Raw genomic sequence first — 26,257 nt, 5'->3', positions numbered from 1 at the left:
TCTTAGTCTGTTTGGGCTACCCTAACAAAACACCACAGCATGGTGGCTTAAACAATAAACATTCTCACAGTTCTAAAAGCTGGAAGTCCAAGATCAATGTGTCGGTAGGGTTGCTTTCTTCTGAGGCTTCTCTTCTTGGTTTTCAGACTGCTGTCTTCTTGCCGTGTCTTCACTTGATCTTTTCTCCATGCAGCATCCCCAGTGTCTGTTCCTCCTCTTAGAAGAACACCAATTCTGTTGGATTAGATCTCACCTTTATGGCCTCATTTAATGTTAATTACTTCTTTAAAGGCCCCATATTCAAACACAATCACATTGGAGGTTAGGGATTCAACAGATGAATTTAGAGGGAACACAGTTCACTCCATAGCACTCCTGATACCTCTGGTATCAGATTTATATACATAGCATCTCAGGCATATTTAATTTATTCCAACTCTGTGCTTCTATAGAATGTACCTGTACTCAATAATAGCAATAATCATAACAGCTACCAGTAACTAGAACTAGTGCAAAGAGGTGCATTATCTGTTATTAACACACTCCTACGAGGTGCATCTTGTTATGCCAGTGCCACACGTAAGGAGACTGAGCCCCAGATGGGACCTGGGAAGCTCACACACCATGAGCAGCGAAGCCAGCACACAGAAGTAGATCTTTGTGACCACAATTCATGCTTTCCTCATCCCTGCTTGCTGCGTCCCATACATCAAATTGTGCCTGGCATCATCGTGCGGCTCTTTGTGATCACATTGGGATTAACCTGCAGGCAAGAAGCATGTCCTCATCATCATTTTAGAAATGGCTTTCCTGGCGCCTTTCACTCATGGACTGATCATGCAACGGCTTTGCTCTTCTGAGCATCCTGCAGCCACTCTCGTTCACCCCTCCTTCCCTTCCAACGGGCCTCCCCTACTTGCAGGATGGCACCCCCTTACCTCTTTTCCTGGAGCTCTCTCTCCATGGACAAGCTCATGATCCCCTTTCTGTCACTTCCTCAGTGGGGCCTATCCTAACCACCCTACTTAAAATTGCAGCCTCCCCCCCCCCACTCCAACTCTGGATCCCACCTAACCTTGCTTGACTTTTTTCTCCATAGTGGTTACCACCTTCTAACACACAGTATATTTGACTTTCTTATTGAGTTTGTTTTTAAATTTCTTTTTCCCCTTCCAAGAATATAAGTTGTGCAAGGGCAGAGACTTTTCTGTGTTTTTCATTCCTATGAAGCAGACAGACAAAACACCTAAAACAGGGCCTGGCTCATAGTAGGCACGAAATAAATATTTTTTGAATGAATAAATTAGACTTTATGTGTGTGGGCTTTAGTGTGATTCCTTTCTATGGTGAATTAGTGGCCAGTCTCTTTGGGCAAAAGTACTCAGGGACCCAACTTAGCTCCTTAGCAAACTATTAAGTTCAGAGTTTGAGGACAGCGTATTTTTTATAATTCCTCTTGATCATTATTTTTGCCCTTTTTTGTATAATTTAATAGCTGATTATTTTGCCCCAATCTTCTGTGCATTTTATGGTTGTATTACCCATTATGGGTAGTTACAGCATTTTCATAATTAATCTTTAATTGCAATACTTGCAAAGCATTTCACATGAAAAAATGATTTACAAATTGAACCCACCTCTCCCCTTGGATAATTATCACAGGTCCAACTAATGTGTGTGAAGCCCTTGCATGGCAGGGGGCTCTCTCCAATGACAATGTGTTGATTTTCTAATTAACAAAGGTTAAGTAGCGTTTTTCCTTGAAGACCTATAATTTAAACTTATGACATTTGTCACCAAGAACTATTTCTACAGAGCACATAAGTGGAACTCAAATAATTTTCACTGGTTCTAGTGCATTAATGTCTTTTACATAATATATAATGCCCATTTTCAGGACAGAAGATTTTTCTTCATATCGACTAGATCAGGAATAGTACTTTCTGGTTCACTGTCCCATTTAAATAAATCAGGGACTACCTAAGCAAGAAAATACCTTAATTTATTTAGTTTTCCTTTATAGAGAGAGAAATGGCACTTCACTCACCCGCTTTATAAATTATGAAGAGGGAGTACAAAACTTTATTTATTTATTTATTTATTTTGAGAAAGAGTTTCTCTCTTTTTTGCCCAGGCTGGAGTGCAATGGCAAGATCTCAGCTCACTGCAACCTCCGCCTCCTGGGTTCATGCAATTCTCCTGCCTCAGCCTCCCAAGTAGCTGGGATTACAGGCGTGTGCCACCACCCCCGGCTAATTTTGTATTTTCAGTAGAGACAGGGTTTCACCGTGTTGGCCAGGCTGGTCTCAAACTCCTGACCTCAGGTGATCCGCCCGCCTCGGCCTCCCAAAGTGCTGGGATTACAGGCATGAGCAAAGCTTTATTTAACGAACACAACAAATACAGATTAGACTACAGTCATATGTTACACCCAGTTAAAAGAGGGAGAAATAAAAAAAAGTCAGACATTGGTACAAAGAAAGAAAAAGCAAGCAAGGAAGAGATTTAAGAGCACTTGAGAGGATTTACTGAAATTCAGAAAAAAAGACACAGGCCCAGAGAGAGAGCTTGTAAACTGTGAGCCAGAGCAATTCAGAGCTGGAAGGAGTCACTGACACCATCTAGTTGAGCCTCCTTTTTTGTGGACGGGGAAACTGGTACTGAGAGAGATTATGTAATTTGATGAAAGCCACACAACTGAGTAGAAACAGTTGATGAACCTGAGAAGGAAAGATGCACAAACACAAGAACAGGAAGAGAGATGGATCCACGTAGAACCCAAGACGACCAAAGACCCAAGAATCAAGACAGAAGCAGAATGAGAAAACTCTGCCCTGCTAAATCCTTTCTGAAATGAACTCTATATACATAAATAATTAAGTATCCCTGAATAGATCTGAATATCTGCCTTAATGATATAATAAAAATATGATATACTCTAGATTTATTTGCTCTGCCAATTGACCCTTTGAAAAATATCTCCGTTCTTCATCGTGTTAACATTCAGAGTCTTTTCAAACTTTCAGTCATTGCTGAAGATCCATGAAATATCAATTGTTTCCAAATTAAAATACATCCCAGAGAGACAAAAGGTTAACATGTGGAGAGAAGCAAAATCACAAAAATGTTAGAAGAAAACATAGTTGAATAATTACATTATTTTGTATTATAGAAGGTCTTTATAAGTAAGCCTCTGACCAAAGGCAGAAATCACACAAATAAAACAGGTGGGTGTGACTACAAAAACATTCAAAACTTTCATAAAAAAAGAAACACCATATAGAAGTCAAAAGACACAAACTGGAAAGATACAGTTGCAATAAAGAGTTATTTATAACAAAGAGTTAAAACTCATATTGTTATTAATCAATAAGAAATATATTCTCTTCTATTCCCAGCAAAAAGTGAAGGACACAAAGCGACAAAAAATAAGAAAAGGGAATACATTAAAATTACTCAACTCACAGTATTTGAGGCAATGCAGATCTAAACAGTGAACGCTTTTTGCCCCCGTCAAGCAGGCTGACATGAATACAAAAAGACACTGACCAATATTAAAATAGTGTGGAGAAGGTGATAATCTCATACCCTACTGGTGAATTAGAAATTGGTAAATTCTTCTTACAATAAAATATATTTCAAGTACCTTTAAAATGTATACATCTTTCATCCTAGCAATTAGACTTAAAAGTGTGATTAATTCTAAAGAATCAGTTCTAAGGAAAAACTGGATGACAAGCGTGTAAAGATTTTCATAAAGGTTATATTATTATAGTATCATAAGGTGGAAAATTTTAAAAACTTAAAAGTCCAATGGTGGTGCGAGAGCAAAATAAGTGATCGTGCATTCACAGAATGGGATGCTATGCAGATACTAAGCAAGATGTTCTAGTTGTACGTTTATTGCTTGGAAAATGTTTCAAAGGCCAGGTGCGGTGGCTCACACCCCTAATCCCAGCACTTTGGGAGGCCGAGGTGGGGGTATCACAAGATCAGGAGTACGAGATCAGCCTGATCAGCATGGTGAAACCCCATCGACTAAAACTACAAAAATTAGCTGAGCGTGGTAGCGCGCGCCTTTAATCCCAGCTACTTGGGAGGCTGAGGCAGGAGAATGGCTTGAACCCGGGAGGCGGAAGTTGCAGTCAGCCGAGATCGCGCCACTGCACTCCAGCCTGGCAACAGAGCGAGACTCCGTCTCACACACACACACAAAAAAAAGTTTCATGATATGTTAGGTGCAAAAAGCAAGTTTCAAAACAATGTGTATATTATGATCCCATTTCTTCCTTTTTATTTACACATATGTATGTTCATAGAAAAAAAGTAAAACAGGCTGTTCCCTAAAAGAGAAAGTAGTTAAATCTGAGTAGCGTAACAGAATCTGTTTTGTATTCTGCTTCTCAGTACATTTATGGTTGCCACAATGACTATTACTTGATCATCAGGCAAAAAGAGATGGGGAGATCTAAAAATGATTTTTACATTTTAGCATATTTTGATAGGATATAATTGTCTTAATTGACTAGTGATGAAAAATTTTTAAGGCCAGACATTTATTTAATAAAATGCCTTTTGGAAAGCCCTTATTGCAAGGATGAAAGCCATAATGGCTAAAATAATAGAAGCCAAATTGAAATTCTAACACACAAAGAGTAACTAGTGGGTTGAAATTCTTCCAAATCAGGCAAAGGCCCTAATTCTCTTCAGCGTAGAGGTGTGAAGCCCCATTGACAAGCAGATGGCAAAATGGGAAATCCTTCAATGTAGTTGTTTTTAATAACTTCTTTTGCCATCTACTATCTCATGGCTTGGATCAAAAAAGGCACTGAACTCTCTTCACTTCTCTATTCAAATATTTTAGAAGAAATCAAATACTCCCAAGAGAGAAGAGAGTCATGATTCAAATCAATGTGTCACCCAGTGAGAAAACTGCAAGACTTTGGTTTACAGAGATGGTAGAGCAACTCATTTGCCACTTCACTGATGAGGGTTTACAGGCTTAAGCAGATGCTAATTCATCTCTGCCACTAAAGCCTTTGATCTTCCAGTCCTGTCTGATGAAACTACTGGAGTTTATGACTTTTCTTAAGATAATAGAGTAAGTGATCAGAATCAATCCCCAGCCTACCGATCTTACCTGAATTCCAGTAACCCTACTGATTACTCCTTTTTTTTTTTTTTTTTTTTTTTTTTTTTTTTTTTTTTTTTTTCTGAGACTGAGTCTCACTCTGTCGCCCAGGCTGGAGTGCAGTGGCGCGATCTCGGCTCACTGCAAGCTCCGCCTCCCGGGTTCACGCCATTCTCCTGCCTCAGCCTCCCGAGTAGCTGGGACTACAGGCGCCAGCCACCACGCCTGGCTAATTTTTTTTGTATTTTTAGTAGAGACGGGGTTTCACCGCGTTAGCCAGGATGGTCTCGATCTCCTGACCTCGTGATCCGCCCACCTCGGCCTCCCAAAGTGCTGGGATTACAGGCCTGAGCCACCGCACCGGGCCTGATTACTCCATTTTTAAAGACATCCAAATCTACATCTCAGAAACATGTACATCTATGAGGCCCCTGACATGAAAGTTCTTCTCGACAGAACAGGGTTGAAGACAATAAACCCTGTTTGTTGCCTTAGGAATAAGACAGATCTGATACAGTTGCCACTCAGGAACTATGAGTCCTTGAGTAAACTTCTTAACTTCTCTAAGCCTCAGTTTCTCCATCTGTACAATGGGAATAATGTAAATAATATCTCCTTTGATAAGTCGTTGCTTAATAGAGTGCCTAGTATGTAGCCCTCAATGAAAGAGAAACTTGGGTTTTATTTTTAGTAATGGTATCTTCTTTTCTAAATCCTCATCACCTATTTCTTTCAACAGTTTTTCCTATGATTCATTTTTGTTTCCAGAAAAGTTGTTATTCTAAGATACAAACATGTATATAAATTTGAGTTCCTCCTTTTATACCAGCTGCTTTAAAAAATATATAGCTAAGAATACTACAGACACAATTAAATCCATTTGTGATAGAATGCTTCAATGAATCTTTTTATGAGATTTCTTGGGAATATTTTAATATTTTCATGCTCATGAACCTCAGTCTAACTCTATAACTTACTCCAAAAATCACAGTGAATGTGCTTGTTGTGCTATATGTCTTGTAATGACATTTAGACAGAAGCAATGAAATCCGATCTAACCTAGCAGTAAATGTGGTAAAGCTGATTTCTGTGTAAAGTTATCAGTTCCAACTTCTAGCTACCCGAGACAAGGAGCCCTGGGTAGTCTTGACATGAACTTAAAAGCAAGGCATCTCTTGAGACAAGAACCAGGATCTACAATCACATTTCAAACGAATTTATGCCTTCCAACTAATTGACTTGTTAACTATGCTAATACATTCATGTCTCTGCCTTTATATTTTTTCAGTAAGTAACGCTACAGAAGTCAATGATGTGAGATTAAGGAGCAAAGAATCTAGAGATTTCTGTAAACCCTTTTTCTATAGGAAACCAGATTAGACTTCCAAAACAGCTGATACAATTTTTGTGCATCTCCAAATATTTTATTTCTGTAGCAAATGTGTTGCTTCTTAGAAGACAGCTCTTTTAATTAGGCATTCTAGCCTAAGGGGAGAAAAGCTTCAATTTTCTCTATTTAGATAAGACCAACTTGAAAGTGGCAATACTAGATGCACTATGCAGTCTCATCTCCTACCACAGTTGTTCAAAATGTGAAGAATTAAGCAATAGCAAAGGTTATTCCCTCTGAACTCTGTGCCTTCTGTCATTCCCAGGTGGTGCTGGGGGCCAGCAGGGCTTCCTGGGCTGCATCCGCTCCTTGAGGATGAATGGGGTGACACTTGACCTGGAGGAAAGAGCAAAGGTCACATCTGGGTTCATATCCGGATGCTCAGGCCATTGCACCAGCTATGGAACAAACTGTGAAAACGGAGGCAAATGCCTAGAGAGATACCACGGTTACTCCTGCGATTGCTCTAATACTGCGTATGATGGAACATTTTGCAACAAAGGTAAGGCAGAACCCATTTCCAGAGCCACTTTTGTGCATCTTTTTAAGCCCAAATCATCTATTTAGTGATTTTTCATATGTGAACAAGTGTGCCTTATTCTGAGGTTAAGATGATCAGAATTTTTCTCTCAGGTAGGAAGTTTCCAACCAAAATCATTTCCTAATCATTTTTGTTTGATAAGATGAGAGAAGCTTTGTGTACGGTGCAGAATTTCTTCCAGATTCCAGCAAATTATTCACTGCCTGAAACACTACAGAGACAGCCTCAATACATCTTTATGGTGAGGGTCAAAATAGGTGGACTCCAAAAGGGGACTCAGGACTGACCCTCCCATGTTAGGATCTCCAATAGATCAATTGATCAGTCAACTGCTGTAGTGAATCAGCCAGTGCACCCCAGTGGTCTTGATGCCCCCACCCCCTGCAGTTGCTAAGAGACTATCAAGCTATACTCACCAGAAAGCTCCTCTGGTCAGTCATTAACATCATTATTATCACTCTTACTCAGGATGCCTTTGAATGGCTCTTAGCCTAAGCTAAACGGCAGAAATATTGAAAAACCACATCTAATTGGTCAGCTTAGAGCATCTGTTATTACTTGGTTCTTTTAGTCTTGAATAATTCCTTTAATCCCCGCAGAGCCAATCAATGAGCAGAGTACAAAAGCCCCAATGCATATGCATGTTATCATTTGAACTATACCCTGTGATCCTGCATGACCAGAAGAAGAAATTTACTCAACTGCTCTGTAGCTTAATTTCCCATATATAAATGAGGGATGAAGAGAGGAGGAGCTGGTGCTTTTCCTAAGCTACAATTGAAATGCGTGTAAATCACTCTTCTCTTTCTAAATGAATGTATAGCATTTGGGTAAAGTTTTCTTTGAACGGTTGATGTATCTCTTAATAAGAAGCTTTACATAAGTAGCCTATTCAGACTCTGATGAATACATGGAGGGTTGTTTACACTGGCATTATTCACGCAAGATGCCACACACAGAAGGAGGAATTGTTCCATAACATTCTCTGTACATCCAGGCTACTGTCTGGCAGCGCTATAATATGAGCATACAAATTAGGCCAGACAGGGTATGAAAAATGAGCATGAGACAACAACAAAGGTGGAAAGGAACACTATAGCGGAATAATACCATACCACACTAACAGCGCTATTACAGTGCATTTTTCTGTTCAGAACAACATGGTTCCATGATTTTCCTGTGGCACACAATGGAACGGGCTTGCAAAACACATTAATTTTGCACTTGGAGAAATGACAGTCTTGCAATTACCATTCATTGTGCTTGATGCTAATTTAATGCAGTCATTTCCTTGCCAAAGTAATGTCTGAATGCAATCAAGTAAGCACTAATGCCTGAGAGATTCCAGTATGTAAGTACCAATTTAAAGAAAATCACCATCCCTTTATTTTTGGAGAGTTAGGTTAAACACAGTAGCTCACACAAAACCTCTGGAGGTTAATAGGCAATAGTCATGAATAGAAAGGCAGGGGCATATCCTCCCCAGTTGAGCTCACGTTGCAGATAAAGTTAAATGAATCCTGTGTGTTGCCTTTGACATTATTTCAACATGTTTACGCAAAAGACATCTAAATATTTCCTTATTATCTGTTTAGCAGAATGAGTTTTCATTTGATTCAATTAGTGGCTTTAACCAAAAAAGTTAAATAGAAGACTGCAAAACATACTGGAAACCATTTATGAGCATCCCTCTGAGTCAAGTACCTCCTTGACTTGGTAGAATGACAGCAGTACTGTTTTGGAGGAATCCCGCAGCTGTCCAGGAAAGCTTTGTCTGCACTGAGGCAAGCTCCGTCAGGGACTGGAAGGATCTCCCAGCCTGATGCTGCTTCTGCTCTGGACCTCACTCCCCAGGTATCCTGGTGCCTGCACAGCAGTTCCTGTGACCCCCACCTCAAGCTTCAGCCAAACAGCTCAGTCTCTACAAAGAGCTTTGGCATTGGCCAAAGAATGAGCTCTGGGCAAGGCCTTCCCTGGCCTTCCTTTGATAGTATAGGTCTATGCTTGCAGATGTCAAAAACGTCCCTAATATTTTGCCAAGTGAGTGAAGCAAGGCCCAACCTACCACACACAGCCGGATTACATGTTTATACAAAACAACACATGCACACACACAGAGGTGAGGCAAACAAACTGTGAGAATACACACCAAAATGTCAATTGTGGTTATTTTTTTCCAGGAGGATAAAAATGCTAGTATTTTTTCTTACTTTATTTTGCTTTAAGTTCTGGGGTACATGTGCAGAACGCGCAGGTTTGTTACATAGGTATACATGTGCCGTGGGGTTTGCTGCATCATCTAGGTTTTAAGCCCCACATGCATTAGGTATTTGGCCTAATGCTCTCTCTCCCCTTGCCCCCAACCCCACAACAGGCCCCTGTGTGTGATGTTCCCTTCCCTGTGTCCATATGTTCTCATTGTTCAGCAACCACTTATGAGTGAGAACATGCGGTGTTTGGTTTTCTGTTCCTGTGTTAGTTTACTGAGAATGATGGCTTCTAGCTTCATCCATGTCCCTGCAAAGGACATGAACTCATTCTTTTTTATGGCTGCACAGTATTCCATATTGTATAGGTGCCACATTTTCTTTATCCAGTCTATCCTTGATGGGCATTTGGGATGGTTCTGAGTATTTGCTATGTAAATAGCGCTGCAATAAACATATGCGTGCATGTTTCTTATTTTGTTTTTGCTTAGCTATATTTTCCAGTCTTTGCACAATGATGTATTTCCTCTAACATCATTATTTTTTCTTCTTTGGAAAAATAGTAATAGGAGGCTGAGTTCCTACCCCAGACATTTGAGGGGTAACTATCTCTGGTCATAAAATATCTAGTTATTTATTAGATCTTGTTGGACCATTTAGTTGTACTTTCTGGATTGGAGTAGAATGGTCAGGTGAAAATTTTATATACTTATATTGCCCTTGATAATCTCAATACATTTTAAAATCTCAGTACATTTAGCAGAACTCATTTTCCACAAGCAGCTGAAGAGACCACCCTTCAGATGGGCACTGGAGGAAGAGCTGCCTTGTTGGGATCAGGCTGCATGAAAATAAAAACCTCAAGACACTAGTATCACACTCAGCTATGTGAGAGGCTCACACTAGGACAGGCTTGGGACCCAAAATAGCCCAGGGGGACAGATCAGTGAGGTCTTGCCCCTGTAAAGTATTAGCCCATCCAGGAGAATGGTGGGCAGACACCCATACTATTTGAATTCTCTCTGTTTTTCTCTCCTTTCTTTCTCCCCCTCATCCCCATCCTCCTTATCATCATCCTCTTCTTCTCTTCTCCTCCTCCTTCCCTCTCCCTTCACCGTAAACACACTCTTTACTTCTACATCAATCCCTGTCTCTGTCTCTGTCTCTCCATATTCCATACTACTTTCCCTCTCTCCCTTTCTTTTGCTGGAGTGTACAGTTGAATGTGTAAATGAAATTACCATGTCTTGTCACTTCACTGAACTAGGAAGACGGGGCTGGATTTGAGCAGGTTCCTCATGATCATCTCTTCTGTTTTGTAGATAATGCACTGATACTGATACTCACTATTCCCCACTAACCGAAACCATACAGGAAGGGGACTTCCTCTAACCTCTTATCCAAATCTCCTTCCAGAACCCTTTTTCTTTTCTTTTTTTTTTTTTTTTTTTTTTTTTATTTTGAGACGGAGTCTTGCTCTGTTGCCCAAGCTGGAGTGCAGTGGCATGATCTGTACTCACTGCAAGCTCCACCTCCTGGGTTCATGCCATTCTCCTGCCTCAGCCTCCCATGTAGCTGGGACTACAGGCGCCCGCCACCGCGCCCGGCTAATTTTTGTATTTTTAGTAGAGACGGGGTTTCACTATGTTAGCCAGGATGGTCTTGATCTCCTGACCTCGTGATCCGCCCATCTCAGCCTCCCAAAGTGCTGGGATTACAGGCGTGAGCCACCGTGCCTGGCCCCCTTTTTCTTTTCTTTTCTGTTTTGTTTTGTTTTGTTTTAGATGGAGTTTTGCTCTTGTCGCCCACACTGGAATGCAGTGGCACAATCTCGGCTCACTGTAACCTCTGCCTCCCAGGTTCAAGTGATTCTCCTGCCTCAGCCTCCCGAGTAGCTGGGATTACAGGCACCCACCACCACATCTGGCTAATTTTTGTGTTTTTAGTAGAGATGGTTTCACCATGTTGGTCAGGCAAGTCTCGAACTCCTGACCTCAGGTGATCTGCCCACCTCAGCCTCCCAAGGTGCTGGGATTACAGGTGTGAGCCACCACACCCGGCCCAGAGCCGTTCTTGAAATAGATCCATAAAGATTTGACCACCAGTTAAAGTGTTAGCTCTCCCAGGGCTACTTGCCTGGGAGTGCTGACTGGGGAACATTTCATGGTTTGGAGATGGCACAAGGGCGTTCTGGAAACCCGACAACTAGACCATGCAGGCAGTCTCTTCATCTGTCGGCAGATAACTGCAACATCCCATCTTCTCAGCACGTTCACCAATGAGCAGCAGTTTAACTCAGCGGAGGTAGGTCCCTTCCAGTGCAGAATTCCTTGGCACCCCATTGGCTGAGGCTGACGGGAGAATCATCCCAGGCTACATGGAAGGTTTAATTGTGGGTCTGTCATCTTCAGGATTATTGGAGACCAAATAGATAGTTGCTTGGTCATGCCAAGGATAATTTTCTAACATTAAAACTGCTCCTTCTTGGAGACTCAGATCCCAAAACCCTCAAGAATTTTATAATTATCAGTGTCACTTTTATTACTAACCAGAAATTAGAAACATAATTTGCATTACACTCTCTGTGTGTCTTCTCTGTGTTTTTAAGCAAGAGGGAAAATAACAGACCTATAGCAGAGGCAGCAATTTCTATGTTTACCTTTCATGGTTGAATGCCATAGTAGATTGAATTCATGTCCACCTGGAACTTCAGAATACAACCTTGTTTGGAAGTAGGGTCCTTGCAGATGTGATTATGTTAAGGTGAGGTCATACTAGGATAGGGTGGGCCGTAAATCCAATGAGTGTGTCCTCATAGGAAGAGGAGGGGACGCAGAGATACACACAGACACAGAAGGAAAGCCATGTGAAGACGGAGGCGGAGATCGGAGTTACACTGCCCCAAGCCAAGGAATTCCTGAGGCTACCAGAGGCTAGAAGAGCCAAGGAAAGATTCTTCCCTAAAGTTCTGGAAGAAGCGTAGCCCTGAGAACACCTTGCTTTCAGACTTCTGGCTTCCTAGGAAAACAATACAAATGCTAATAAAAATCTACCATCTTCTTAATTCTTGCTCTTAACAAGGATAGCAGCTGGTATTTATGGAGAACTTGTCTGCTAGGCAGTGTGGTAAGCTTTCTAATTGTGTTAGCATCATTTAATCCCCACCACAACCTGGTGAAATAGTTGCTATTACTGTCGCTCCCAGTGTACCAAGAAGGAGATGGTTGCGGTAACCTGCCCCAAGGTGCACATACTAGTAAAAAGCAAGATTCCCTTTACTTTCATTTTGTAGCAACTAAAAGCATAGCCTCTAGTCTAAAAGCTTTTTTAGTTATTGTGATTGAGTAAAAAGAAATTAGAATATTACTGGATGCAGAATTTATCATAAAAATAGGATACAAGAATTCAACAGAGACTCTTTTTTTTTTTTTTTTTTTTTTGCCACATCTAGGTGTAAGGTTTATTCATTTATTGCCTCGTTTATTGAACAAACATTCATTGAACACCTGATGTGCGCAGAAGTCTTGAATGTATAGTTGAATCTGACTACACTGAAATTTCCAAAGCATTTTAATAGTTTACAGATACAAAATCAGGCAAGTCTAGAATATATGATAGGAATACATGTGCATTGGATATCACCCAGGCTGCTGAAAACAGTTCTTCGTTATGATCCTTTCACCGAGCCAAGTTAAGCAAGAACTTATCATCCAGAGACACAAAGATATCTCCAAATTCACTCATCTGCACTTTTTTTAACTATAAAAATGTTCATGTTCATATGTTAAACCAGGACTGCAGTTGAAAAATATGTTTCTTTAATCACTCTGAAACCATTTTCTGAGTTAGGGAGTTCTGTTTTCTTCTCAAGCATTCATTTGTTTATTGCTTAGATAAAACTTGAAGAATAAAAGTCACCAGACTACTGAGTGACCAAGATTTGAATGGTCATTCAATCATTGCACTGTTTCCATCCTTTGCAGTCACACAAATACGTGCCACCCTCCCTGTGTTCCAGCTAAGTCTCCTGTTCTCCCTATGAGTATTGTGAAATTAGCTAATATTTTATAATCTGTATTATTAAGGTGGTAGAAGAAGTTGTTTATAGCAAATTCAAGTCCCAACCTAGAAATGAGGATGGAATTAGATGTCAGTTTGAATCCATCTTTCTCACATACCTATTGTGGAACCTTAGGAAAATTGTTTGTCACTGAGCCTTATCTTCCGGAATATAGTACCTACCTCTTAAGGATACCTTGAAAATCACACGGAATAATGTGAATGAATTTCCACATGAAGGATCTGGCACACAGAAGTCCAACAGCAAATGTCCCTTTTCATTCTTAGCAGCCCTTTGCTTTTTGGTTTGTGTTTTTGTTTTTACTTAATTCATGTTGTCCTTTAATCCTTCCCTAATAGCTTTAAATGTCAAATGCCTAACTGGCATTATTTTGGTGATCCTTGAGTACTGGATTGTCATTTCGGTACTTCAGGAGCAATGGCAGTGTCATAAAATGTCATCTCTACTTAATTTTGGTCACAGTAAAAGTATTCTGAAGCCCTGAAGGACTGAGGAGTATGCAGAGATTCTGGAAGATACAATCGGAAACAACACCCACCAGTATCCCACTGGTTTTGTGACTAGGGCAAGTCTTGGCGCAATGTATCCAGTCCTTTCAAGAACCAAGTTGGGTCACCTTAGTAACTCCTGCATCCCTTCCTGACTCAAGGCCCATCAGGAGACAAGAAAGCACTGATAGCCAGGCACACTGGCTCACACCTGAATCCCAGCATTCTGAGAGGCCAAGATGGGAGGATCATGTGAGCCCAGGTGTTCAAGACCAGCCTGGGCAACATAGTGAGACGTCGTATCTACAGAAAAAATAAACAAAATTAGCCAGGTGTGGTGGCACATGCCTGCAGTCCCAGCTACTTTGGAGGCTGAGATGGGAGAATCAGTTAAGCTCAGGAGGTCAAGGCTTCAATCAACTGAGATTGTGCCACTGCACTTTAGCCTAGGCAACAGAGCAAGACTGAGAAAAGAAAGAGAGAGGGAGACAGACAGGGAGAGAGAGAGAGGGAAGGAAGAAAGGGAGGGAGGGAGGGGAGAGAGAGTGAGAGAGTAGAGAGAGAAAGAAAAGAGAGGAGAAAGAGGGGGAGAAAGAAGGAGGAGGAGAGAAGGACGGAAGGAGAGAAAGAGAGAAGGAGAGAGAGAGAAGAAAAAATAGAAAAAAGAAAAGAAAGGTCACAGACTCCTTTTTGCTCCAAGAGACCTCAGGCTCAAGTCCACATTATACCTCTAAGGAAGAGACGATTTTCTATCTTGCCTCCTAGATAAACATTTCTCGTTGGATGCGAGGTAGTGGGTTTGCCAAAGGGATTCGAAGGCTGAACAAATTCTGTACCACAGTTCTCATTATGGAACAGGGACCAGAGGAAATCCGTGGTCTACCCTTTTAGAGCAGGTTGGAGAGAAAATTAATTAATACAAAATATGTAAACAAGTAGGGAGAGAAGGAAGAGAAATGGTGGAAGTATGCATCTTAAAATTTCACCCCTGTGTGAAACCAGCTAAGCTGTTAGTGACAATGGCCATTTTTTCTCAGGTCTACCTACCCAGTCTAATAATCCCAGCTTGGAAGACACTTTCACATCAGTAGGGAGAGAAACTTTTCACAGGCTTCTTTTTCATTTTCAGTTGGAACAGGAGGTTTGATAGATTTGGAAGAAGGCCCAAAGGAATAAGAATAGAACCCTTTTTTTCTCTTTTCTTCTTAGAGAATTATTCAAGAAGAGAAAAGATCCCTTCTCTCTTAATATATTTCTCTTCAGACCTTAGGATGCAATTTGAAAGTATCATGATAACTGTGATGCTTAATATATTTCTTAAATCTTCAGACCTTAGGATGCAATTTGAAAGTATCATGATAACTGTGATGGTTAATTTTAAGTGTCAACTTGACTGGATTAAGATTACCTAGTGTTCCATAGTGAGCAGGTCTATGCAAGCCTACCTCCAAAGGTCAAGGGAGCTGAGAGGCCAAAGAAAGAGTCTGACAAAGCCAGTTTCTCAGAAGAAAAAACCAAATTGAACTTATCAACAGAAGCCACGTCTCTGGTATCTACAAGATGAGACGGTGGATCCCTTTACCCCTTCAGACCCAGGGCTTATATAGCATAGAGAAAGGGTCTACATGCTTCAGAAGCAAGTTACCCAAGAGCAGAATTAGTGGTAAACAGTAGAGAGAGTGGAAAACTTAGTGGCATTCTGGAATTGGGTTATTCAGAAGCCAACGTGGTGGATTAGCATCCAGGAAGGAGCTGCTTTAGCCCGTACACTAAAAATCTCTAAAGCATTAGTTTGAGGTGTGTCTGTGAAGCTGTTTCCAGAGAACATTAGCATGTGGGTCTGAATGGATGAGGTGGCGAAGAGCTGCCCTCAGTGTGGGAAGGCATTATCTTATCTGCTAGGGGCTGTAGAGAACAAAAACAGAGAAAAGGTGGTAGTGTCTATCTATCTAGTAGAGATGAGATACACTGTTTTTGGGCAACTCCAGGCTCCCTAGCCTTTGGGCTGCAGAACTTATACCAGATTCTCATGCTTTTGAGCTTGGGCTAAGAGTTACACCATTGGCTTCTTTTGTTCTGAGGCCTTTGGACTTGGAGTGAGCCACACCACTGGCACCCCAGGGTCTCCACCATGTAGAGAACGTGTCATGGGACTTCTCAGCCTCCATAACTGCATGAGCCAATTCCCATAATAAATCCCCTCTCATGTGTCTATATCTGTATAGCCTATTGATTATGTCCCTCTAGATAACCCTAATACCGTAGTGCATGAAAACAATCTGCTTAAAAGCTTAAAAAATAAAGACAGAAGGAAGAGCCAAAAAGTCAGAAAATAGTTATGGATGAAAATCTGTAAGTGGACAGAAGTCCACAGACATGTTTGGAAAAAGAAAATAATTTGACTTAATTCCGAACAGTCAAAGCTGCAGAGATAGCTGCCAACTTTAAGTGGCTTTGTTATAGAATTTTGTGGTGATAAAATAACATTCCCCCTAGCCAGAGGTTCTCTTTGGGGTCCCAGATGTTTGAGAAAACCTGGTCAATTAACTTTCTTAGAGAAAGAGATTTAAAAATTCAGTGGGGAAAAAGCAAGTCCTCTGTAAAATTTTCTAAATGTAATACAGGACAAAGTGTTTGGATTTGGCTTTGGTCGGAGGATAAATAACTTTTATTTTTCAAGTGTGTACCCTTTTCTAATCCCCACCAGTGTGGGAACACAACTGATTTTTTTTTTCCTGAGTGTTTTATTTGTGTATGCTGTTGAGTGTTTTTATTTCCTGTTCTTCAGCAATGATCAGAACTCTAAATAATGTGAAGTTCACAGAAATACCACTCTTTATCTTTTCCCACATATTAGCTCCATGACTTGAGCTGAAACTCTATACATTTCTTTTCTTTTGTGAACCAAAAAGGAACCGGTCTGATAAATTGTCCTGAGGGTTTTGCTTTTCGATTGCTCACATGTTTGGCTGCCCTGCCAGCAGGTCCATTCACCAATGTCGACGCTGCCCTTGAGTACTCCATCACGTCTATGGGCCATGAAGACCTGCCTCTGACATGCAATTTCTTCACTTCACAACTGCTTTGCACGCTTATCATTTCCAACAGGCAGCTCTGGCCTTAGAAACTGGACTCATTCCAGGCATTCCTTGGCTACAGGAAATTTACTTTCTTAAATGATCAAGCCTCAGACTATAATCCTATAGCTTACCCATTTTATAGATCAGCCTGGCTTTGAACTCACTCACGTATTTTTACCTCTATTAATTCCAACTGGTTATAATAGTATTTGATTTAGATAAATAGGCATTTTATTTTTTTCTACTTAAAACCAAATCCTGAGGAAATAAATTATGAAGAGCCAGCTGCTCTCTCCGAGCCATTCCTTTTCTTGGCATTTTAAATGTATTATCTTCATTTTCTCAAGAGGAGTGGGCGCGGGATATAGTGAAATGTTTAACTTGACTAACAATATTTTCTAGCTACTCTTCCAAGGGATATGTTTACTAAATATAAGGTGGCTTTTACAGTATTCAAGTTCTATAAGGCAAAGACTCTCAGTTAAATTAAATTATTGGCAGTACAATTTAACATCCTATATTCTGTGTGAATGAAGTAAGTTCAAGCAGTTTGATCATTAATAATTTTATTCCTTCATATACACTGAGTACAAGTTTAGTGAAATATGGGAACATGTACTAAGACTCTGCTGTGGGGGAAGAAGTGGCTTGCCAGCAAGGAAGGACAGGATGAATAAGACTAGGCTGGGAATGCAATGGAGGAGATAGAACCAACTGCAACACACAGGGAAGCAAGCCAGAAGGCCGAGTGAGAGACCCCCATGGACACCTTCCAAGTCTTGTCCAAGGGCAGCATGGCAGATAGTGGTGGGTTGCACCTAATTCCGAGGATGTGATTTGGGTTAAGGGAGAAGACTCTTTGGAAAACATACATCATTAAAGCCTAAAGACAAAAGTTTTAAAGCATTGTCTTTGAAATAATACAATTGATATTTGCAAGAAATACTTATTTGCTTTTTTTTTTTTTTTTTTTTTTTTTTTTTTTGGGCAGGCTTTGAACTTTGTTGCCCTGGCTGAAGTGCAGTGGTGCAATGATGGTTCACTGCATCCTCGACCTCCTGGGCTCAAGTGATCCTCCCACCTTGGCCCCCAGAGTAGCTGGTACTACAGGCATGCATTACCGTGCCCTGCTAATTTTTTAAATTTTTGTAGCAACAGGGTCTCACTGTGTTGCCCAGGCTGGTCTCAAACTCCTGGCATCAGGGTATCCTTCCACCTCAGCCTCCCAAAGAGCTGGGATTACACGCATGAGCCACCATGCCCAGCCTACTTATTTGCTTTTAATATTACAAAATTGAATTGCTTTAGACATTAATAGTGGACAAAATATATTAAGATTTAGATCAGCTTAACTATTTTTCAAATTATATTCCACCAGCCAAAAATATTTCATGAGATTTTGCCTTCTTTAATTTCTAATATGAAAACAGTAGGGAATTTTTTCCATTTTTCAAAAATTTATTCTCATAATTAATATGATTTTCTCAAAATACACGTCTCCTTGCAGTTTTTTCACTTACTCCCACCTCCAGATAATTTTATATGAACCTAATGGACACCTTCTTCTTGAGTATTTCTACCTTAAAGATAACTTTAAAGATACAACTTCAAAGATAGATCAACAAATTGATATGTAAACTGGGCATGGTGGCTCATGCCTGTTAATTCCAGCATTTTGGGACACTGAGGCAGGAGGATTGCTTGAGCCCAAGAGTTTGAGACCAGCTTGGGTAGCACAGTGAGACCCTCATCTCTTTTAAGAAAAAAAAATTAAAAATAAATTGACATGTAAATAAGTTTATCTTTGCTTTATGTTAAAAGAGGTCTTCTAAAAACTTATTTTTTATCGACTTTAACATTACTAAATTTTATTTCAGTATTTTGAAGTTTAGACCTTAACTAATGCAAATTTGCTTACTTTAGACTAGTACAAATGACTTATGATTTACCTACTGCAGTGGCCAATCTTACTTCCTGTGCTTCTCCCTAGGGAGTTTGGTCAAGTATAGCTTACAACGAAATACCAAATTCTAGCCCTTATGTGAATCATTTCTCAGCAATCCTCAAAGGCACCAAAATGTTCTTTCACACCTTCTATTTCTTTCCACCCTGGATTTATGACCAGAAACACAAACAACACTATTCTAAACTAATTTTGTTTAAAGAAAAGAGAAATTTGTACTTTTTGAGTTTATCCCAATTAAAGAGGGAAGCTTATATTATATGGAACAGAGGAACAAGAATAACTTGAATTCCAATTTCAACCTTATTAAAAACCAAAGTGAACAGTCCTAACTAGGCATTCTGTTTCTTTATAAATTGCACTAATTATATAAAATTCATTATTCACAAGGCTGTGAGGATCAAACGAGCTGATGGATGTGAGAGTGCTTTGAAAAGCATTAATGTTATAAAATGCAAATTATTATTAAGTTTATTAATCACTCAGTCAGAGGTCCCAAAGTTGAAAGCCTCTTTGGTGAGAATCCTGCAAAATATAAACCATAGTCATTCAAAAGCTGCCAGGAAATCCTAGACAGAACTGTTCTATCTGAGTTGTTAGTGTTGCCATAACCAACAGCAAAAACTTTTCCCTTCCAGCTGTTGACGTTAGCGCTTGCCTGTCTCTCTGTACAACAGTGAGATGGGTTATCCAGAAGTTCTGTGCTCACAACAGTCCAGCAAGACTTTAGACCTCAGAGTTATACTAGTTCATGACATGCAGTGCTGTATTCATAGTCAGCCAACCCTTGAATGCATGGCCCTGATTGAATTCCTGTCTCTGTCATGGAATTGGCATGAATCATTTGGCCTGGAACATCATTAAAGCAGCAAACACATTTGAGATTAAATAAGAATGGATTCTAAAACATCCTCTTGAGGTTGTTATTGCAAATCATGTTGGTTCCTTGAGTATCTTATAGAGTTTCAAGCAAATCATGTTGGTTCCTTGAGTATCTTATGGAGTTGCAAGAGATAAAAAGCAACTGCTACGTTGTAGAAAGTGCACCTAAAATTTTCCTCTTCTCCCAGGTGATGAACAGTCTCTCTGCATTCTCTGCCCCATTACTAAGGATGACAACTCCTGTTCAGATGAATGAGTCCAGATTTTTCTCATGTCTAAGCCAAATGTAACCCAAATATTTGAAGAAGTATTTTAGTTTTCAGAGATTAATTTTTTAGTTTTCAGAGATTAACAAGGATATAAGTAAAATGCTTTCTAAAGCTTTACTATTGAAGTAATCTGATTTAAATCCCTTTTAAATAGGTCTATTTTAGCCTGTTGACTTTTGTATTTCCTTAATAAATGTCTCTTATAAAGGAATCCTGTAAATTCAGTTAAAAATATAAATTAAGTCCTGTAAGTCAAATTAAACCAGTAGATCAAGTTGTAAATTTAGAACAAGTTTATAATCCCCCTCCTCTATTAACTAAGTCAAAATGTTATCTTCTGTGGCCTCATACAACAACCTCCTGAATCATAAACCACATGTGGTTATGACAAACACTTAATAACTTCTTTAAAAATATCAAGGACTATTCCAAAAAACTTTTATTTCTATTAGTATAATGAATTTATGATTACTCAGACTTTCATCTTTTGCACTAACATTCAGATGTCATTGGGTTACTGATTTCAACACTTCTTCAATTACTCTAAATGGTTAAAAGTTCAGGAAGCCCCTTTTGTCACAAAATCAAAGTGTGTTATGGTTAAAAGGAATATTTTATTCATTCATATTCAACTGACATTTTATTAAACATTTCCTGTTATGCCGGGCACTGAACTAAGTGCGCTCACATAGTTTACCTTATTTAATCGTCACAACAACATTCAGGCATTGATATAATCACCTTTATTTTCAACATGAAGAAACTGAGACTTCTAGAGGTTAAGTTTATCATCAGGCATTGATATAATCACCTTTATTTTCAACATGAAGAAACTGAGACTTCTAGAGGTTAAGTTTATCATCCTAAATCACATTGCTAGTAAATGGCAGATTGAAATTGGAATCCTAGGTCCCTGACTCCAAGCCTAGTGTTTTTTCCACCATATATACTAGCATAATGTCCTCTTTATTATACACTTACTGGATCAGATCCAAGCTGTGTTCATGGAGAGCTCGGGACCACATGAGGCAGCCCTCTTCCTATTTGAGCATTTCGGACAACTGGAAAGATTTCCCTCATCCTGAACCATCATCTCCATTAAAGTTGGAAAATGTCTCCATGAAGAAACCGTAGGTGTCTGGCTCTGGGTTCAAATTCCTGTGCCTGTAAGAACTCAGAAACACCTATGCACCTTCAAAATCCCCAACTCTGCGGAGACAAGGCAGAGCACCTGGCCTAAGTTTGACACAAAAGGGGTATTTAATAGCTGATTCATTCCTTACTCTTCTGTTTCCTTTACCAAAGTCTTAACGGACCTTAAAACTGATACACTCAGAGGAAGAGGCTGACATATGGTCAGTGGTCCCGTTTGCCATGGCTATTCTCCCAATGCCCCAGGAGGCCTTGAAAGATATTAGCCTTGCTTGTTGTCCAATGTAGAATGGCAAATTAGTGAGTTCCTTGGATACCAGATAATACAGCTTGCCCGGTGTGTCCTCTTTCTATCTTATCACCCTGATGACTCAGGGCAGGCCTAAGTCCTACAAGTTCTGAAGAAGTTTCCCTTCTTTCTTCGCCTTTCTTTTTGAGGCCCTCTCTGTCTGGTTGAGCAAGGAAACACACACACACACACACACACACACACACACACCGAAAAACAGAGCCAGGTGTGAACTGGACCTGTCGGCTTCTAACGATAAGTCTCAGATAACAAGATATTTCTTTGTGTTTTTAGGGCGCCAACCACACCATATCCATGCTGTTGTGTTAATAGCAGAGACTTCTCTCTGAATACATGAAGAGAGGAATAAAACAAGGGACATGACCAAATAAATTCTTCTGACATGAGAGACCACTTTAGATTGCCTTATTACAAAGAAGGTGATTTGCGGGGTAAACACAGGCCATGCCCTGTAAGTTTTCTTGTTGATGAAATTCATGCTTTGAATTACTGATTGATGGCTGCTGAAGGATGGCAATTTCTCTGTTCCAGTCTGGAGATCGCACTACGTATAATGAGCTTCTGATGATGGAAATTCTAAAATCCAAACAAAACATGGAAACAATTTTTTAAAACTCGACATCTATTTCTATGAGGAGATGGGAGAGTGGATGCAATTGGTCAGCTCCAGCTGTTTCCTTACTTTTACCGCAAAGTTGTTACAAAGAGGAATTCAGTGTGTACAACTGTGAGCTTCAGGCCGCTCAAGCTACTGCATTACACTACATGGCCATGCTCTGATCCCAGCATGAGCCTTTTTTCCTCTAGCCAAAGGACAATGTAAAAATTATGACACAAATAAAATATTTATCTTCTAGGCACGAGTAAAGGAATTCACAAATCAGGATAGCCTGCAAGCATCCAAGAGTCTAGAGCAGGCCCCTCTTTTTTATAAAAACCAACCATATGAATAAAAAGCTGCCCTGCCCCAACTTCACCCCCTACCCATCACAGACCACACCATCACCCCACCATCCCCGCATACAGGCGTGCACACACACACACAGAGACACACACACACAAAGCCACCCACTACCACTGCAGTGGGTAATCACTGATTTTTTTTTTTAATTAAACTTTTAGAGAACCCATGAGTTTAGTGGAAAAAATAATGGGAGAGTAGGAATAGTTTAAGGAATGTGCTTGGAGACCAGCCACTCTTCACCCAAAATGATTTCCTTTGAACTTCCTGACGTGTTCCCTTTCTGTCCTGCGGCCTATTATTCTATTAGGCCATTCTATTCTGTTAGAGCATCATTTGAATCAGCAGGAGTGGGTCTGGGAGGATGGTGATACCATCTCTTTGATACCTCAATGTGGACGGAATTGAAATGGCCAAGTCCTTACCCAGAAGAGCTGTCCTGAAGAAGGAGCATTGAGTTTGAAGGGAGGAGCCAGGTGTACTTTAGGAGTGGGGAAGACATTGAACAAGCTTTGAGGAGATAGTTAAGATGACTCCCGTGAAAACAGAGAGCTGAAGCCTGTTAGTAACAGACTGGAAGGAAAAGGCAGCCAAAGATACTCTTTTCTTTGTTGATCTTGCCTAAAACCAGCAGGTCTGCACTGGTAAAAAGAGAGGAAACTGTCTTCCTCTCCCCTCTGGCAGTTTCTCTTGCTGCTAAGATCCAGAATCCAAGCTAATGGCATTAGTGCTATAATTTGGTTTCACTACTAAATAATCTTTAGTTATTGATCCATGTTAGAATATTGTACTGTTGGAAAATGTATTCTGAGTTCCTAAAATCAATTTATATTATTATAATGTATGTGCCATACTATCATTATGTACATAGTATTAGCATATATAGCATCTCATTCCCTTGAAACCACTTGATCTTCATACTCATCATTTAAAAATACTACTACATATTATTCCACCCAGTGGGTTTACCAAAATTTATTTAACCTAAATATTTCACAATAGGGAAATGGCAATTTCAATTTCTGTTCTTAAAATTGTTTCCAATTTTTTATTGTAAATAATACTGCAGTAAATGATTGTTGCAAGTGGCATTTCAGTATTTTACATTATTTATTGAGGATGGATTGCCAGACATGGAGAGGTAGAGTTAGAGGATATAAAATGCCTAGGCTTTTCATGTAGAAAGCCAATAAGATTTTCTAAACACAGTGCCAGAGTACATGCAATATACACTGAGAATGTCTTATTCTCTGAACACTACCAGCAATGTTTTTCTTTCTTTATTTTTATGAAGATAATAAGCTAAAATGGCAACCTGTTTGCCTTTGTTTCCTCCAAAATCCCTTGAAAAATATTTCAAAAAAATTTTAAAGGTACAAGTCAAATCTAAACAAAGAGGACAGCAACATTCAGAAAGACAGCAAGCAAATGGAGGAATAACACACTTAGTAGACAAAGGGAAGCCAACCCCTAAGCTGGTTGAGGAAGAAGCTCAAGAGCAGGCAATTATAAAAGAGCAGCTTTTATAAGGAACCGACTCCTGCAATTACTGCATTAACTCATTCATGACGGTGGAACCCTCATGGTCAGGCTCTGGTGAGAGCCCTCTTCTGGGTTGCAGAAGCTCAAGAGCCTGGCTCCCCTTCTCTTTGCCCTTCTGCCATGGGATGATACAACAAGGAGGCTCTTACAAGATGCCATCCCCTCGATCTTGAACTTGCCAGCCTCCAGAACCACAGCCAAGACATTTCCATTCATTGTAAATTATCTGCGGTATTCTATTATAGCAGCACAAAATGGACCGAGACAGGCTGCTATAGTGGACTGCCATAGCAGGTTCTGTTGCACTAGAAGGCTCAGAAATGGGTAGCCCCTGACACCTAGAAAGATAGACTTAAAAACAGAAGGATCAGCTAAAAGTTTCTATATGAAGTCGATCTTCTCCTCACTCCTGCAGCTGGGCAACTACCCCAGAGCCAAATAAGGCAGAAGACCCAAGGTTTAGTGTCTGGAGGGGCTTCTTTTATCTCTGAAAGATTTGGAAGATTGTGTTTTCCAAGAATGGCTGCCACAAAAGCACTCCTGACACCTGTGCTTCCAGAGCCAAGTCACTGCTCCATCAAGACATGATATCTAGTTTTCCTCTCCAAGGATCTGGACAGCCCTGGGACTCACTTAAGCCAACAGAATGTGGCAGAAATTATGCTGCCTGACTTCCAAAGCTAGGTTTCAGAGCCAAGGTGACATGTGCCTTGGGAACTAGGCCATGCACATTGAAGCCCTGATTGCCCAGGAAAGCAGTCAACTGCCCTGAGGCCACCATGCTCAAGGAACTGCACTAGGTTACGTGGATCAGGCACATGGAAAAGCCTTGAGATGACCTAAGGAGATAGAGAGAGGTCAAATTTGTGATTCACAGAAATCATGAGAGATAATGAAATAACTGTTGTTGTTTTAAACCAGTAAGTTTGGGGAGCAATCTGTTAGGTAGCAATAGGGACTGGAACAGAGAAGATAAGTAATAGCTTTTTAGTTTTCCAAAAGAACTTACTCTCCAAGTATTATCTTTGTTTTTTGCTAAATCCTTTGTATTAGTCAAGGCTCTTTAGAGAGACAGAATCAAGAGGAGACATATACCTATATTTATATCTCTATATATGAAAGGAGATTTATTTGGGGAATTGGCACATGCAATTATGGCAGAAGCCCCACAATCAGCCCTCTGCAACCTGGAGAAACAGGGAAGCCAGCAACATGGCTCAGTTCAAGTCTTAAGGCCACAGAACCAGGGAAGCTGATGGTGTACCTCTCAGTGGGAGGCTGGAGGCCTCAGACACTGGGGCACCACTGGTACAAGTTATATAGTCCAAATGCTGGAGAACCCAGAGTTCTGATGCCAAGGGCAGGAGATGTCTCAGCTCCAGGAGAGAGAGAGAGAGAGAGAGAGAGAGAGAGAGAGAGAGAGAGAGAGAGCAAAAAGAGAAAAATAGAAAGAAGAAAAAACATGCATTCAAATCATTTTGTAACTCCTAATTATTAGGACTGATAATAAAACAAGACTCCAGATTTCAGACCTAGAGAACAACCAGCATAGACTGAACAAGGAAGATGAAGAGCTCTATGGGGACTATCTTTGTCCTTAGTCTCTTTGGGCTGTGCTAAGGGTTGAATGTGTCCCCCAAAAAGCATGCACTGGAAATGTAATCTTCAATGCAGAAGTGTTGGGAGGTGAGGCCTAATAGGAGACATTTAGATCATGAGGACTCCACCTTCGTGAATGGATTAATGCCATAATTACGGGAGTCAGTTCCTTATAAAAGAACAAGTCTGGTCCCCTTTTGTGCACTCTTGCTCTCTCTCTCTCCTTCTCCTCTTTCCTCTCTCTCTCCCTCTCTCTGTGTCCCCTTCTCTTCATCCTTCTGCCATGGGATGTACAACAAGAAGGCTCTCTCACAAGATGCCATCCCCTTGATCTTGAACTTCCCAGCCTCCAGAACCATAGTCATATATCTCTGTTCATTATATATTATCTGCAGTATTCTGTGATAGCAGTGCCAAATAGACTGGTACAGGTTGCTATAGCAGACTGCCGTAGACTGGGTGGCTTCCACAACAAACATTAATTTCTCACAGTTCTAGAGGCTGGCAGTCTGAGATCAGTGTTCCAGCATGGTCAGGTGCTGATGAGGGCCCTCTTCTGGATTGCAGGCTGCCGACTTATTGTTGTTTCTTCATATGGCAGAAGGAGAGTTCAGAGAGCTCTCTGGGTCTCTTTTATAAGGGGACTAATCCCATTCACAAG

At 40.4% G+C, this 26,257-nt stretch overlaps 1 protein-coding gene across 1 annotated transcript in view; it reads left to right on the top strand.

Moving 5' to 3' along the window:
* Nucleotides 1-26,257, top strand: part of LOC105474842 (contactin associated protein 2) — a 2,256,224-nt gene that overhangs the window by 2,002,875 nt on the left and 227,092 nt on the right. The window contains exon 18 of the mRNA XM_011729645.2: nt 6,787-7,023. Coding sequence (XP_011727947.2) covers nt 6,787-7,023 — 237 coding nt within the window. The remainder of the gene's footprint in view (nt 1-6,786; nt 7,024-26,257) is intronic.

Source organism: Macaca nemestrina, chromosome 4, assembly GCF_043159975.1.
Source record: "Macaca nemestrina isolate mMacNem1 chromosome 4, mMacNem.hap1, whole genome shotgun sequence".
In the NCBI taxonomy this organism is placed as follows: domain Eukaryota; kingdom Metazoa; phylum Chordata; class Mammalia; order Primates; family Cercopithecidae; genus Macaca; species Macaca nemestrina.
Note: the sequence above shows the minus strand (reverse complement) of the source record. Positions and strands in the feature narration are given on the sequence as shown.